General features: G+C 44.6%; 1 protein-coding gene across 1 annotated transcript in view; it reads left to right on the forward strand.

Moving 5' to 3' along the window:
- TRAPPC12 (trafficking protein particle complex subunit 12) overlaps positions 1–16,356 on the forward strand; it is a 78,471-nt gene that overhangs the window by 44,956 nt on the left and 17,159 nt on the right. Inside the window, 3 exon segments of the mRNA XM_083178488.1 lie at positions 1,758–1,870; positions 2,834–2,906; positions 15,644–15,717. Of these exon segments, the coding sequence (XP_083034614.1) occupies positions 1,758–1,870; positions 2,834–2,906; positions 15,644–15,717 (260 nt within the window).

Genomic DNA, 16,356 nt, shown 5'->3' on the forward strand with positions numbered 1-16,356 from the left:
TATATATATATTCCTGTCTGCAGCTGTAGTTCTTCCAATCAAAGGATCTATGTGAATGAGCAGTTTTTACACTCTTCGGTAACCTCTTGAACTACTTTGTGTATGCATGTATATGTAGAACATTGCTTTATACAGCTTATCATGCTTTTAAAAATAACTGAAGGACTCATTCTTAGCACTTAAATGTATACGTGGTGGACATCCGAAACCAAAACCCATGGAGACCTTTTTAAAGGCCGTTTTGTCAATTTAATGTGTTTCAGTAATGAAAAATGCATAGAAAATGTAATAATCGGTTGGCTGTAATTTCTGTGTTCAAGGAGACGCCAAACTAACCTGCTCTGTCTTTGCCCTGCCCTATAAATCTCCAAGTGCCACAATACATTGCCAGGGAAAGTGATCTGGCAGTGGTTGCTTATTTCAGTGGTTCTTAAATGTGGTCTTTAGTGCACCCAACAGTCCAGGTTTTCAGAATATCCATGCTTTGTCCCAGCTGACCTCAATCAATTGGATTATACCATTTGGCACAAGAAGAGGGATATCCCTAAAACCTGTTCTGTTGGCATGCCTTGAGCATTTGTGAACCACTGACTTACTGTATTCTCTAACATTATGCCTGGACTCAACATAACATTATGGGGTATATTCAATCACTTTCGAAACTGCCATCTTGCCAAAAAGACAGCCATTTTGGACAGTAATAGATCGGAAGGGGTTCTGACCTATTCAGTGCTGGTTGTTTTATTTCCAGTAAGTCCGCTAATCCACCTGCTTTAGACAGAAACACAGCCATGTTTCTGGCTATCTCAATCTGACATGAAAACATGCCGGATTGAGTCAGGGAGGACGGCGCCAGGTGAGCAGCAGCTTACACGGCACCGTCCTTCTGCCCGCTCCCTCCGGCCACCGCCCGTACCTGGCTCGGTGCATTCACCTGTCCCACCATCACTGCACTCACCCGGTCCCTGCGGCAGCCTGGTGAGCATCAGTCAGTGCCCGAATCCAACATCCGGATTTGGCTGCTGATTGAATAATGGATGCCGGATCCAAAAGAATTTCGGAATGGATCCGGCATCAATTGAATATACCCTATGCCTGGACTCAACCTACCCTACCCATACGCTAGGAAATCCAATCAGTGCTGTGTATGTATATATGTATATGTATATATATGTATGTATGTGTGTGTATATGTATGTATGTATGTATGTATGTATGTATGTATGTGTGTGTATATATATATATATATATATATATATATATATATATATATATATATATATATATATATATATATATATATATATATATCGCATGGACGGTGTAATGGTTAGCATTACTGCCTCGCAGCGATGAGGAAATGGGTTCGGTACCCTCCATTGCCCTAAATGTGCAGAGTTTGTATGTTCTCCCCATGTTTGCGTGGGTTTCCTCTGAGTACTCCAGTTTCCTCCCACAATCCAAAATTATACTGGTAGGTCAATTGGCTTCCAACAAAAAAAATAACCCAGGTACGTCTGTGTGTGCATGTATATGTGATGGAGAATATAGATTGTAAGCTCCACTGGGGCAGGGACTGATGTGAGTGTTCAACTGTACTCTGTAGTTATATATGATGTACAGTTGCCTTGTTGAACTTTAAAAGAAATTCCGGGCCTGTTTTGTCAGTGATCCAACACTAGGGATACAATATAGCCTCTAATTAGGAACAATGCTGCAGTTGTGCTTCAGTAACCATTCACCTCTTCTATGTTTAGGCTCCATGGTCCCATTCTCAATGCGGATCTTACATGCTGAGTTGCGCCAGTATCTTGGAAGTCCTCAGGAATCTCTGGACCGATTGCACATTATGAAAACGATTTGTTTAAAGGTTAGTGTGACTGCAAACTGCGTCTCGTGCAGAACAGCCTCTAATGTTCTCCTAACCTTGTGAGGCTACAGCAGGGGTGGGGAAACTTTTTTTGTGCCAAGGGCCGTTTGTATGGGGGAAAAAATCATTCAGGGGCCATATGTAAAAATTTCTCTCACAAATTGTCCTGCTGCAGCCGTCACACGCTCCGGCAGCTGCCGCTGAATAGGACTGACAGTCTCCGGCTGCTGTTGATTTAAGAGGAATCTCGCAAGAACTACCGACCTCTCGTGAGAATTACCCTGTACTTGACTCCCGGCAAAGCCACGGGGCATGTAGACGGGCCACTCAGACCGGCTACGAAGGCCGCATATGGCCCCCAGGCCTGAGGTTCCCCAACCCTAATACCTAATTTTATATATTACTGCATTCATGAAGTTATAGGGTCCATCTGAGACTAATTGCCGCAATTATCTGACCCACCGTAGTGCTTGGTTCGGGAATCTGTAAAATCTACTGGGACTGATATATTACATGTATAAAACTTATGTATGCATACAATAGTGTTCATTCTAGCCCCCTGCACTTATATAAACCCATGCAGTACCTATTTCCAGCCTGGGGTGTCGCTGTCTGCTTTAGCGATTCTAGTACAATCTGGTCTGTATTGAGGAACAGGCCACAATGGGATAAAGACATCACGGCAAACAGCGACACCCCCAGGCAGGAAAGAGGAACTGCAAGGGTTTTCAAAAGGGGCGGGTGCTAGAATGAATACTGATAATAATAAAAATAGGGGATTTGAAATGTTGTATGTAACCTATACACCTCTTCATATAGTTAGTATAAGCAACATAATTCAGTAGGAAAGAACTACCTTTGTATCTATTCATTAGTGCCGCACTTCCCCTCCCCCATCCCCCATTTTTTCAACCAATAGAATGCCTATATTTTGTGTTTATTTATACTTTCTAATTATTGCAGATACTAGATAATTTGGAGAAAGGTCTTGCAGAAGATGGAAGCATGATTACGATGACTAACAGTAATAGGCAGGGTAAGTATATAGCACCGGGTCCGGCTTATGGGTATAGAACGGGATTGGTTTGCATTCTAGAGGAGAGCATAGGCAAAATGTTAGGCTCTAGATTATTATCAATGTGGGTCCTGTTCCTAGGCTACACACGGGTGTTCCCAGTAAGATAGCAAGTGGTCATACTTCAATTCGGCTTCATGTTTGTTATTGTGTAGGAATTCTGTGTATTTTTCTCCATTTGTGTGATGAGACTCGGGAGGATCTACAAGAAGAGTAGACACCTCCTGGCATGATTATACCTAAAATGTAAAAGGCATAAACCACATATATTGCTATTAGCAACATTGGTATTTTAAATTTTGGGCTTAACCACAATAAAAGCCCTAAATGTTTCCACCAGAGCTGGTTAGAACTGCTGCTGTAGGCTGTATCTGAGGCCTATAGCAAAGCCCCCTCTTGAAAAAATAAAAAAAAAATGACAATTTAATTTAAACCAGAATGTTTGAATTGCAAAAAAAAAAGTCTGCAAAGGGTTAATCAGCAGAGTCTCCTTGTGCATCTTGGCTACATCACGTTGCGACTAAAACACATTCTTGGCAAAAAATGTTGCCCAACGCTAGCAGATTTGGATCAAACCGGGTGGTTCACTCTTGCCAGGCATCTCGCGCTGTGTGGCGTATTGAGGCTAGATGAATGAGGAGACACAGTTAGAGCTATTGACCTTTTAGTTCCTCGTGTAGTCCCTGTCTGTTGGTTATATTGAGTATGGCATTGTTTAGTTAAATGATAACTAAATTTTAACACTTAAATATTATTACATGGAGTGTGAAAGCAGAAAACACCATTCTCTGGTGTTCCCTTCCCTGTTACTTAGAACACTAGAACACTCCAAATGAAGTGTTTGAACTCCCCCAGTGCTGCTAGATAGAGATGCACCACCATCTTAAAGCTGCTCTTTTTTTTTACCAAAGATCCACATCACGGAGAGATTAAATAAGAGTATTCCTTCTATACTTTATATGTGTATTGTTTATTCCATTGTGGCCTACCTTTAAAATCATACCTATTAACCTCTTCAGTGGCAGTCCTGGAAATTTCCCTGGCCAAGCTCCGGTGCCGCAGCGGGCAGTCCTGGAAACTTTCCGGCCATGCCACAAATCTATAGGTGTGCCCCAGTGGTGCCTGCAGGTGTGCACCACTGGCGCATCACCTCACCAGCGACCCCCACTAGGCCGCTCCCTCCCCACCTCCACTGTTGTGCCCCACCTTCGCTCCGGCGTACGATGAAACACTGCCGCCGCCATTACTTCGGGAGAGATGGCGGCAGACTCTGGGATGTTCAGCACGGCTCGGGATCGCTCGGGTGTTCGGGCGCCTGAGTCCTCCCGAGCCGCCCTGAACATCCCCGAGCCTGCCGCCTGCTGCTGGTCAGTATGCTGCTTTGATCGTCAGCGGCTCCAGCGGCAGGGGAACTTTGCTGAAGATCGCTGGAGGGGAGGGGAACGCTGGGACTCATCTACCCCATCAGTGGCTGGTTTTTCTGGGACAGGAAAAACTTTTCCTATTTAGGTACTCCTGCCCCAGAAAAACCCACCACTGAAGGGGTTAATATCCAAGCAAGGCATTACTTCCTACCTTCAAAGACTATCTGAGCAGACTATTCACTTGGCTAAAATATAACCTATCTGAAAGTTTCTATATCCTTGCTCCTGAACCTGAAATATGAGCCATTTCATCCACAGTCTTTCGGGTGAAACAAGTCCCCCTGTTAAATAGCTTGTGTCAGACATCTTTTTCTAGATAGCTGCTCAGGCCATTTAAGTTATTTCAGCACACGGACCTTAATGCTCCTTTTTTGTTATTAACTTTTTTTTTTTTTTTCCTGCGTTGAAAAGCCCCAAAATCCCATCTGAGCCGTTAGCACATTCACTCTCAGGTCGTTTCACAGATTACGAGATGGGAGAAAATTAACCATTTGTTATATGGTTCCGTGCCTCTGTGCGGGTGCATAATGCAGATAGATGCTGGGACTAGAGAGGCCTCGCAGGATGATAGATAGAAGGGCCAACTACAATAACAGTCGCACCCGCGGAGAGTCACAAAATAGATTGGAAGTCGTTTTGAGAAGACTTGTGGATTCAGAAAATGAGTTCTGGGTCAGCCAAGTATGGAAGGTCAATAAATTCTCCAGGCAAGTATTCCCCGTGTAAACCACAGGCTCGGCGTAGCTTCAAAATTGAAATCTGCGGCGCATATATCTCCGATGCGCGGCTGTAAATTACACGGCATCCTTCTATCCGAGGTCCAGTTTGGCCAGCCGTCACTTAAATCATTCTTCACAGCCCATCCCTTAAGAACACAGTAAACTTTAAATGCCAGGATGTGCGGAGGGGTTACCGCTCCCAAATAGATCTGCCATCTAATTGGGGAAATTGGCTGCTGCGTTTTAGGGAACATTTGACGGTTGGAAGGCTGCCTAAAAGATATTTTAATTTTCAATGTGATTTATTGAATGAAACATGAGCATTAGTAACTGGGCTGCAGCTTAAATCACACAGCAGCACAAAACCCTTCCTGCATACCAATGCCACGGGAGGAAGAACAGGGTGTCAGACGTAGAAGTATACCAGGCGGCGTTCTAGAGCGTGCGCAACTTATTGACACTGGGATCCGCATCGTCCCAATGTGGAAAGAAAGTGCGACATCGCTTTTTATTGCTACCGGTGATAAATCATAACATACGTGAATATAAACCTGGCTACGCAACCTGACCTGCAGGGAACTAAGGTTAGAGTTCTTCAGACCTGACGACTGCTGTGCAACGTTTATTATCGAACGACTGCACGGGCTTCTGGGCCACAACACGCATGCGTGACGCCGAACAGTGTGAAAAGAAAACAACTCATTTTTATTCGCAACCCAGCTGCCGTTTGTGGGTGGTAACCAAATGTTTTCGGAGCGTGTCGGGGAGAACGCAGGTGTGCCCAGGTGTTTTCAATGAAATTTTGGAACGTCCGCGCCGGCCCCGATCAGCCTGTTTCTATTGCACAGGAAGAGAGTCGGTCCTATATATGTGATGAGTTCTGTGCAGAGTCTCCATCCTCTTTGTTTGAAACTAGCTAGCTCTACTAAGCCATGGGATGTAGTGACTATATATCGACATTCAGACTGCTGACATGATCAGCCAGAGTATTGGCATGTTCATTGTGTCGGCATTACGCAGTTAAGGTCAGGCTGTGGTTTGTTCTTTAATGCAGAAAAAGTAAAAAAAAATTACCTAACCGTGTCAACAGGCATATGTTCTACACATTGAGCATGGGGATATGGGTCATTGTGGCATCGACTAAATTTAGGTTGACACAAAACTGGTTGACAGGGTTGGAAGGTCGACACAAGCATTAGGTCGATAATGGGAAGGTCGACGGTCAAAAGGTCACCATGAGGATGGAGGTAAGGGTGTCCCGCTGCCCTGCCAGCATGTATATCGAGCATATACAGCGACCAGGGACAGGGAAGCCGGGTGAGTACCTTTCACACTGGCATGTATCCCGGGACCCTTTCACACCAGCACTAGACCCGACTCCTTCCCAGGAAAATAGGCCAGTGTAATAGGGGTATAAGATATTGTTTTTTTTTATCCCCACCCAGAAGCTGTAGCTTACAGCTTACCGCCTGTGTCTTCAGCTTAAGGGCCCCATACATCAGCAATTAATTGTGACAATTTTCAGATATGGAGATGATTGCCACAATTAATTTTAGATGTGTGGGCTCCCCCATTTGGCAATCCCAATCAAAATCGCCAATCGATTGCTTAATCAGGTTTTTAAACATGTTTAATAATCTGGTATTATCTGCGGATCTTTTTTAGATGTGTGGGCATTCCCAATTCGTCTTCTTCATCTATTTACATTATGAACAGCAATCGATTAGGCAATTTCCAGATATGAAGATGCAATCTTTAGATGGAAAAATCTGCCGATCACTGAAATAAATCTGTAATGTGTGGGCAAAGTCAGATAGATTGTAGAATCCATTTATCTGGCCAAAAAATCCCTGTATCTGGAAATCCATAAATTGTGATTGCTGATGTATGGGGCCCATTAGTTTGTGTGTGTGTCCTCCCCCCACTCTCCTGTATTCTATCATCGGAATCCTGATCTATTCAGTGCTCCCCCACCGGTGTTGTAATGGCAGTTGGGATGCTGACATCTGTACTCTGAACGCCAGCATTGTAGCCATTGGGACACGCTGTACATCACGGCAATACACATATGAAGAAGGGGTTGCTTATTTTTATGCTGTTTCAGGTGTGGTAATGGAAGGATCCTTGACAAAAGGTGTCACACCTGAAACGTTGGAATAACAGCCCTTTCTTCATATGTGGATTGCAATAGAGTACAGTGCCTTTGCTGATATAGTTTGTCGGTTTTTGTTGAGTGCCACTCAGCCAGCGCTTTGTATGGAAAACATATGCAAGTTCATCAGACGGGAATGCCGATGGTCAGAATACCAATGCTGGGAACCTGACAGAGAATCCTGACCGAGGAGTAAGTATACCTACCTTCTCCCTGTCCACCCCTCAGCCCACTGCAATAGGGAATTGATGGCTAGAATCTGATTGGTTGCTATGGGCAATATCCCCACTTTTTACTTAGCCCTAAGTTTCTCACTGCAGGTCCCAGCTATTCCCACTAAGCCCTGACCCATTTGGCACAGGCTCTCAGGAAATTGGGCTAGGCTTCACCCTTACCATTATAGGCTAGGCACTGTACTGATCACCTTAACTGCAAGGGAATAATTTACAAGTGGAGGGGTAGATGCATGAAGCAGTGATAAGGGGGGAGATGCAGGCCCATGGCAACCAATTAGTACTGAAGTAACATCAATAGTTTGCATAATATAAAATTATACAGAGCAGATGATTGGTTGCCATGGGCCACGCCTCCTCTAGCTCACTTCTCCTCTCTTATCACTGCTTCATACATCTACCCCATAGTTCGAGAGATTCCACATCCTGCATTCTTATTTACTGTTCAAGTAGAATGATTAGGAACATTCAATCTGTGAGGTTGGTACACTATTTTTGTCAGTCATGTTTAATAGAATTCAATGTATTATAGGGGCAGCATGGACGGTGTAATGGTTAGCATTACTTCCTCACAGCACTGAGGTCGTGGGTTCGATCCCCACCATGGCTCTAACTGTGCTGAGTTTGTATATTCTCCCCGTGCTTGCGTGGGTTTCCTCCGGGTACTCTGGTTTCCTCCCACAATCCAAAAATATACTGGTAGGCTAATTGGCTCCTAACAAAATTAACCCTAGAATGTCTGTGTGTGTGTATACATGTGGTAGGGAATATAGATTGTAAGCTCCACTGGGGCAGGGACTGATGTGACTGTTCAAATATTCTCTGTAAAGCACTGCAGAATATGTGTGCGCTATATAAGAAACTGTTAATAAATAAATAAACTATAGGACTGATAAAGAAAATCAAATCGTATATACAGAACAGATTTAGATGAAAATAGTAGATGCAAAACAATAAGGCTACTTCTCGAGCTGTGGCAGGACTGCTGGCTGCCCTGGGTCAGGTCTGCCTCTTTATTTTTGTAAAGGCCCTTAAAATGGCTTTTCCCATTTTGAGCTTTAAAATTTCCTAGTGTGTTATGGGAGGGCAGGGAGTGCTGATGCGCGCTTCTACATAATTACTGGTCCCGCCGTGTTTAACAGGATGAGTGACCCACTTCCTCCTGCTGTGGTAAGTGGTTCACCACCCCCCCATGAAAAACGCTGGGCCAGGTGAAACTCACTCTGTGTGTTTGTACTGAGCGACTTATCGGTCAGCCATTTTCATATCATCGTACACGGGCAAAAACGCCCAGTGTGTACGTAGCTTTCCTACTTATCCTATTGTTTTTCGTTCGTCCACCCACCTCCTTTTAGTCTGTTAACTCTTATGAGTAGGGCCCTCCTTCCTCACGTGCTCACCCTACCTCTTTACCTCACCAGTGCTCCTGCCCTGTTCTTCACTTCCTCTACTTCATCTTCAGTCTCCTCGACAATTTTGACTCCTACTTCAGAACTGATGCTGATTTTAGCTCTACCAGCTATACCCCTATTTATGCTGTATTTTATCAACACACCCTGTACGTTACCTTGTAATTTGTTTTATGTTTGCTATGTACGGCGCTGCAGACACTTTGTGGCGCCTTATAAATAAACGAACTACTACTACCTTAAGCTACATCAGACACTACACATTATAATGCTGACAGAACACTATAGTTTACGGTAATTGTTCATAGGAGGAGTTTGTCTGTTGGATACAGTTTGCATATTATAGATTATGAAGCGCCAGCCTGCCTGCCTTCATTGGAGCTTATAGTCTGAATTACCAAACACATTTCTGGAGAACCTGGAGGTCACCCATGCAAGCTAGGGAGAACATACAAACTTTACACAGATTGGGCAATTACATTTCAGCCGCGCATTGCCGTTTTGAATGTAATTCTTTGCACCCATATTCCGCCAGGAAAACTCGATCGGGGTACTGTATATGGTGGATATTTGCGCATCCTGGCTTTGTACTGAATCAGCCCCTCACTGTCCTGGTTAGGATGGAACACACAACCCCGGCACTAGGAGGCAGCGGTACTGACCACTGTGCAATTCCATATGTGTGTTTTCCGCTTCCTCACTTCCTTCTGTTCATATTTGACATTTTGGGGCAGATGCACTAAAAGCTTCAACAGTGATCAAATGGAGAGTGATACACAGCCAGCCAATCAGCTCCTACCTGCCATGTCACAGACTGTGTTTGAAAAATGTCAGGTAGGAGCTGATTGGTTGGTTGTTTATCACTCTCCATGTTATCACTTTTGAAGCTTAGTGCATCTGACCCTGTGTGTTCTAAAAAAAATAGAAATGGTGTTTTTTCCATGAGCCGCGGCTGTGTTGCAGCATTAGCAAAGCCTGTGAAGGAATTACATGCCACTACCGTGATTCTGTTTGAGGCTTGATGTCTGAAGGGGTTACAGGGGGCACACAGGGTCTCAGACCGGCTTTGTTATACCTCTCTCGTATAGATATAATTAGGAGCATTATTCAAGTGGTGGACTGTCGTCTGGTGAGACGGGGACATGTACCGGGAGAAGCTGTGCTGGGAAGGTCGCGCTGAAGGAGGGGGCAGCTGAGGGCAGAACCTCTCAGACACATCTCAGCACAGTTGGCTGGCTCAGGGCTGATGGCTGTGAAACCACTTTCTCCTCAGACGTGGACACTTCCAGACCTCTCTCCACAGATTTAAAATCAATGCAGTCAGAATCCTTCCTCCCCTCTGTCAGGCACACACTTAGGACTTCCATTGATTTTTAGCGAAAGGCCGTCAATGATGTCACATTCTTTATTTTTATTGTATGTTATGAAATAGTACCGATGCTGGTTTGGCCCTGTCATTACAATGTCCACTCTCTCCATCATGGGCTTTCGCTGTTGATGCTGATTCTGTGGCGGTTAAACACCCAGAGTCACTGACCTGCATCCAGGGCTCTAGGGGGGGATACACACCGTGACCAGCGCTGCTTGCGTAGACAGCAGAAAAAATAAATCTGTCAGTGGAAGAGAGCGAGAGATGCTCAACATGCTATAAATCATTTGTACGATGCTGATCCGCTTTTCCCGCAAAGCCGGCAAATTGCACTTACAGACCCTCTTTGATTTTTTATTCTTCAAAAAATAAATAAACGATGTTGCAATTTTTTTTTTTATACTTCGAAACAAATTTTTAGATTTTTTTTATTTATTTTTGTCTCGCACGTACATGGCTGCTGCATCTGATAAGTCACCGGTATTGTGTTTTTTTTCCTCCGGGAGACGAGGAGTTAAGATGCTGCCTGGGTTTATCGGGAAAGTAGAGGACTAGAAATAGAGGAGAAGCGATGTGACAGCATTGCCGCAGAACATTTGATAAGAGTCACACTAGCAATTACTTGTAGGCACCTGCACCTGGAAACTACACAGCAGCCTGACTCTAATGTCTAGACATAGCCAGTGGCAGGGCGGATTGCTTGCTTCATTCACTGTGGCTTGCAGAAGGAGGTAAAGGCGTCGGGGAGAGATTTACAGAGCATAAATGTGCAGTTACCTAAGTAACTAGTGCATTTGATTAGGGTTTGAATGTGAAGGTCTGATTGCTGTTAGTAATTATTATTATTGTCTTGGATTGTAGGTCACCAAAAGACATACAGTAATAAGCAATCCGATATATATATATATAGGACCGGCACTCCAAGTTGGCAAGTAGTAATGGCGCTGGTGCCCTCACAGCTACTGCATAGCGGGATACGCAAATAGAATGGTGCGGCACTCAGCTGTATAATAAAAAAAAACAACAGTACCGTATATTGGCCGAAGGGGGAGGGTGAAGAGTGGGGTATAGGGGCGCCCTAGTGCCTGTAGAAACATGTAGTGATGAGCTGGGAGTGAGCCTGTACACAGAAGTGAGCACTTCTGCAGGAAGTCCTGCCTGTCTGTGCTTACTGTTGGTATTTGCACCTGCTGTGTCTGAAGGGGGTGTACACATGGCGCGATTTTGGCTCCTAGATAGTTAATATAGGATAGTAAGTTAGCCAAAATTGCACAGTGTTAAGCCTGAATGTGATAGTGATGCGCAGCCCCGCAAAGTCCGTATCGCATATTAACATAGACTGTGCAGGCCGGACCATTTTGACTTTCTATGTGTACTGTGTATTTGGCCATAGACCGAATTGCATAGTCCACATCAGCCATAAGCCGGAATCGCACCGTGTGTACACACCTGGTAGGCTCAAGCCCTATGGCATTTGCAGCCTAAAAATATATCTATATATTTGGGGACTTTAATTGTCCATGACTCGTAACCTTATTTTTCTGCCATTAGGAATTTTGCTTTTCCCCTTTATTTCACTTTTACCCCGTTAATACAGGCAGATACTTATCCATCATGCAGTACCATCGGGGAGGTGTCTGATTGGCTCCTTATTTATTCTACAGCAGGACAATGACCCCAAACAGGCAGCCAATTTAATTAAAAACTATTTTCAGTCTTAAGAACAACAACAAGGAGTCCTTGAATTGATATGGCCCCACAGAGCCCTGATCTCAACACCATGAGTCTGCCTGGGATTACTTGAAGGGTTTGAGCTAGCCAACACCCAACGAAGATCTGTGGTTAGCTCTTCAAGGAATTCGGAACAAACTCCTGCCGAGTTCATTCAAAAACTGTGTGCAAGTGTCCCCAGAAGAATTGATGTTTGGAAGGCGAAGGGGGGGGTCACGCCAAATATTGGGTGAGGTAAAACCTTAGTCAAGTTGTGAACAACAACTTGACAAAGCATTTTTACCTCAAAAGGTTGGATCATGTGATACACGAATATACGTTCTTTGCCCCAGTTCCCAAATGCTGTGGCCTTTTTTTCCCAGCTACATTGTGAATTTTGCGGAGGGCACCATTATGTTTGAGTATAAACTGCTACCACACGGTATATTGTAATGTTTTGGAATTTACACCATCATCAGAGAAAGGATTCAATTCCAGGAGATGACTGATGATATTCCGAAATGTTAGAATATAGACTGTGGTTACAGTTGTTTGTTCTCCATGAAAGTCCCAGCGAGTGCCGACTGTCCATAACTATGTACTCATTACTTTGGATAGCACCGAGGCAAGTGCTTTAATCACAAAAATTGGTCATTCTGAAGAGCTCATTGACTTGGTACTGTGATAGGACACCACCTTTACAATAAGATGTTGGTGAAATTACATCCCTGCTCAATATTCCACGGCCAACTGTAAGTGATATTGGGCTAAATGTATTTACCTTCCTAGGGTGTTTGGGTCTTTTTTTTTTTACCCATATCAAATGCCCAAGTCTCATCCTAGGAAGCTTAAGCCTTAACAAGTGATAAAGGACCGACCAATCAGCTCCTAACTGCTGTTACAGGCTGAGTATGAGAAATCACAGGAGCTGATTGGCTGGTTCTTTATCACTATCCACTTTATAGATTGTTAAGGCTTACTACGTGTGGCCCACTTTGAGAAAATGGAAGCGTTTAGGAACAGCAACTTGGTTTTTCACAAATCAATGACTAAGGTGCTGATTCCATAGCTAAAGAGTTCCAAACTGCCACTGGCATTAATGTCAGCACAAAAGCTGTGCCTCGGGAGCAGTTTCCATGGTCTTATGAGGGGCTCCCTGTAAGCAGTGGTTAGTTCCTACCAAAAGTGGATGAAGGAAGGCCAACAAGGTCAATAGCACCCAAGGCTCATTGTTTTGTGTGTGTGTGGTGCAAAGGCTAGCCCACGGGTGTCAAACACAAGGCCCGCGGGCCAAATCCGGCCCGACAGACCTCGTCATGTGGCCCGCGCAGCCGTCGCCAGCCTTCACCTTTTATTCTCTGTTTTGAGATCTTTTTTGAGAGGTTTTTTTTTGCACTGCCGGTGGCCATGTTCCTGTGGTCTTCTAAGATGTCTGCGGCCACAGGAAAATGGCCGCCGGCCTCCACGGATACGTGGAGGAGGGCCCGGCAGCCTGTTCCCTCTTATCGAGGCAGTGGCAGATGATGGGTGGGGACGTCATGACGCCTCCCACCCACGCGTCTGCAGAGAGGAAGGAAGGCAGGCCGAGTCGGGGGGGCTGCAGCAGGAGAGGCCGCGGCGCAGAGAGTGGAATTGAAATTACTGGAGCCGCAGCAGCAGTAAAGGAGCCTGAGGGATAAAATACAGTAAGTTACATAAAAAAAACAATATATCTGGTGGTGGTGTCATGGCATTACTTTTATATTATACAGGGGGAGCAGCCTGTGGTGTCATTATTATTGTACAGGGGGAGCAGCCTGTGGTGTCATGGCATTATGCCATGACACCACAGGCTGCTCCCCCTGTATAATAATAATGCCATGACACCACAGGCTGCTCCCCCTGTATAATATAAAAGTAATGCCATGACACCACAGGCTGCTCCCTCTGTATAATAATAATGCAATGACACCACAGGCTGCTCCCCCTGTATAATATTTTGTGTCATGGCATTACTATTGTTATATTATACAGCGGGAGCAGCCTGTGCTGTTATTGCATTATTATTATACAGCGGGAGCAGCCTGTGCTGTCATTGCATTATTATTATATAGCGGGAGCAGCCTGTGGTGTCATTGCATTATTATTATACAGCGGCCCTTTGAGGGTGACCAAACTGCTGATGCGGCCCCCGATGAATTTGAGTTTGACACCCCTGGGCTAGCCCATCTGGTCTGATCCCACAGAAGAGCAACTGTAGTACAAATTGCTGAAAAAGTTGAATACTGGATTAGATAGTAAGGTGTCAGAGCACCCAGCATGTCATAGATGGCCAGTCAGAGTGTCCATGCTGACCCCAATCAGCTTATAGGACTTAAAGAATCTGCTGTGAATTTCTTGTTGACAGATACCACAGGAAACCTCCATGCATCGATGGGTCTGTTTTGGCAGCACAAGGGGGCATACATAATATTATTCGGGTGGTTTTAATGTTCGTGCTAGTTGCTTTGTGCATATAATATATATTTATACTAGTTAAAAGCCAGTCAGAATGACGGCTTCTGCATCGTACTTTCACTTTGAGCAGTGACAGTTTTTAGCCCACAATCTCTCCACCCTGCTCTCAGTCCCTATCTGCTCCTACAGTTTCCTCTCTCCATATCCAGCGAGTTTGAAACAGAGCAGTGTCCCTGCAATAATTGATTTCACTTTCTGTTATGACATATTTTTAGCACACAATTATCTAGTGGTCAGTGAAGGTGAGGAGTAGTGTGTGTGTGTGTGTGTGTGTGTGTGTGTGTGTGTGTGTGTGTGTGTGTGTTAGAAATCCAAATTTTGTGTTTTTTGTTGCTAGTCTTCATTTTCTCCGCACCATCTTTCAATACATTCATATATAATTGCATATATTATTAGTGATGCAGACAAGCTGCTCATACGTTGGGATTTTAATATCTTGTTCAAAGAGCTTGCAGTCGAGCAGGGCTGGCTAGAGAGCGACGATGTGCGGATCACTGGGCTGGAGGATGTGCTGTAATCTCCTGCACCAGCTCCTTGCTGGTCCCATCAGCGCTGAGAAGATTAGTGAGCCTCTTTGATCTTGTAACATTGGCAGATGCTTAGCTCCATGTAGGCTGCCAGCTACAGAACAATAGGGGGATGTAGTTGTGCTCAGCAGTTTCTCCTGGGTTTCATGCTGCCAAAAGCTGACAACTATATGGCTCAGACGCCCCCATCTCTGTCTACACTGGCATTACAATGATTTAGAAATACCTCCAGCATCCACAATATCCTGGTTTTTTTTTGCTTCTGTGAAAATGTAATATCATCTGGTGCCGACATACCAGCATGTTAATGTTCTGGTGACACTGAATTTTTGTCATTGTAATTAGCATTTCTGCTAGGAAGCCGGAGAGGTTGCCGATTTTGTTTTGCATCCCTGCATCATTTATGCAGAATTCCTAATCTGTGAACTATTCCAGCGCGTCCCTTAGTGAAGGGGGGGGGGGGGGGGGGGTGCATTTTATTTAATATTTGTCGTCTTTGTCTTGCAGCCTTCAGAGTATTATAAATTCTAGCCTGAAACCCAGCAGTGTTAACAAGGGGGAATCTTTTTAAAATCAGAAGTGGTGGGGACCGATGATTGATGGGTAGAAGGAACCTGTAATTTATTTGTGCACATTCACAAGCTGATCTTATTTTGCAGCCTCTGTTCAGCTGTGGAGGTCACGTCTGGGCCGGGTGATGTACTCCATGGCAAACTGTCTGCTAATGATGAAGGTACGTGGGCGGCAGTAAACTGCAGAGCTACCGTATATACCAGAGCAGAACGCCACACCGTTCGTTCACACAAAGGAAATCCTGCACGCGGAGTTCTTTCCTAGCATCGTTTCTGTTCACTGTTTGAGTAGGGCACTTGGAATATATGTTATAGTGTTTTTTTTGTTTGTTTGTTTTTTATATTTAGTTTGTATATTGTTTAGTATGTGTATGATTTGAGGTAAGGATGATCACCGGTCCGCTGTTACCTGCATCCATCATTTCCATTTGCGCCATGCAGAATTGTGTAGACATGCATTCATTGTTCTGCGTTCGTTATTCTAACCGTTCTGTAATCTAGAACATGCAGATGTGTCCTCATACACCGTGACTTTACTCCCTCCAAACAGCCCCAACCAGGTCCCTGGTGGCTCGTCCGGGACGATCGTCATTCTCACTCAAAATGTGCGTCTTATTTGCTCAAGTGAAACTAAAAGTGACTGTCCTACATTGCTGGCGTGCGCTGATCACTTTGATGAGGGCCACATGGCAGCGGAGGCAGGTTTTCTCACACTAAGGTCTAGATTTATCAAGCTACAAAAAGTGGTAAAGGGGAGAGTTATAAACAGCCAGCCAATCAACTCCTACCTGCCGTGTCAC

Source organism: Crinia signifera, chromosome 3, assembly GCF_055691185.1.
Source record: "Crinia signifera chromosome 3, ASM5569118v1, whole genome shotgun sequence".
Taxonomy (NCBI): Eukaryota; Metazoa; Chordata; class Amphibia; order Anura; family Myobatrachidae; genus Crinia; species Crinia signifera.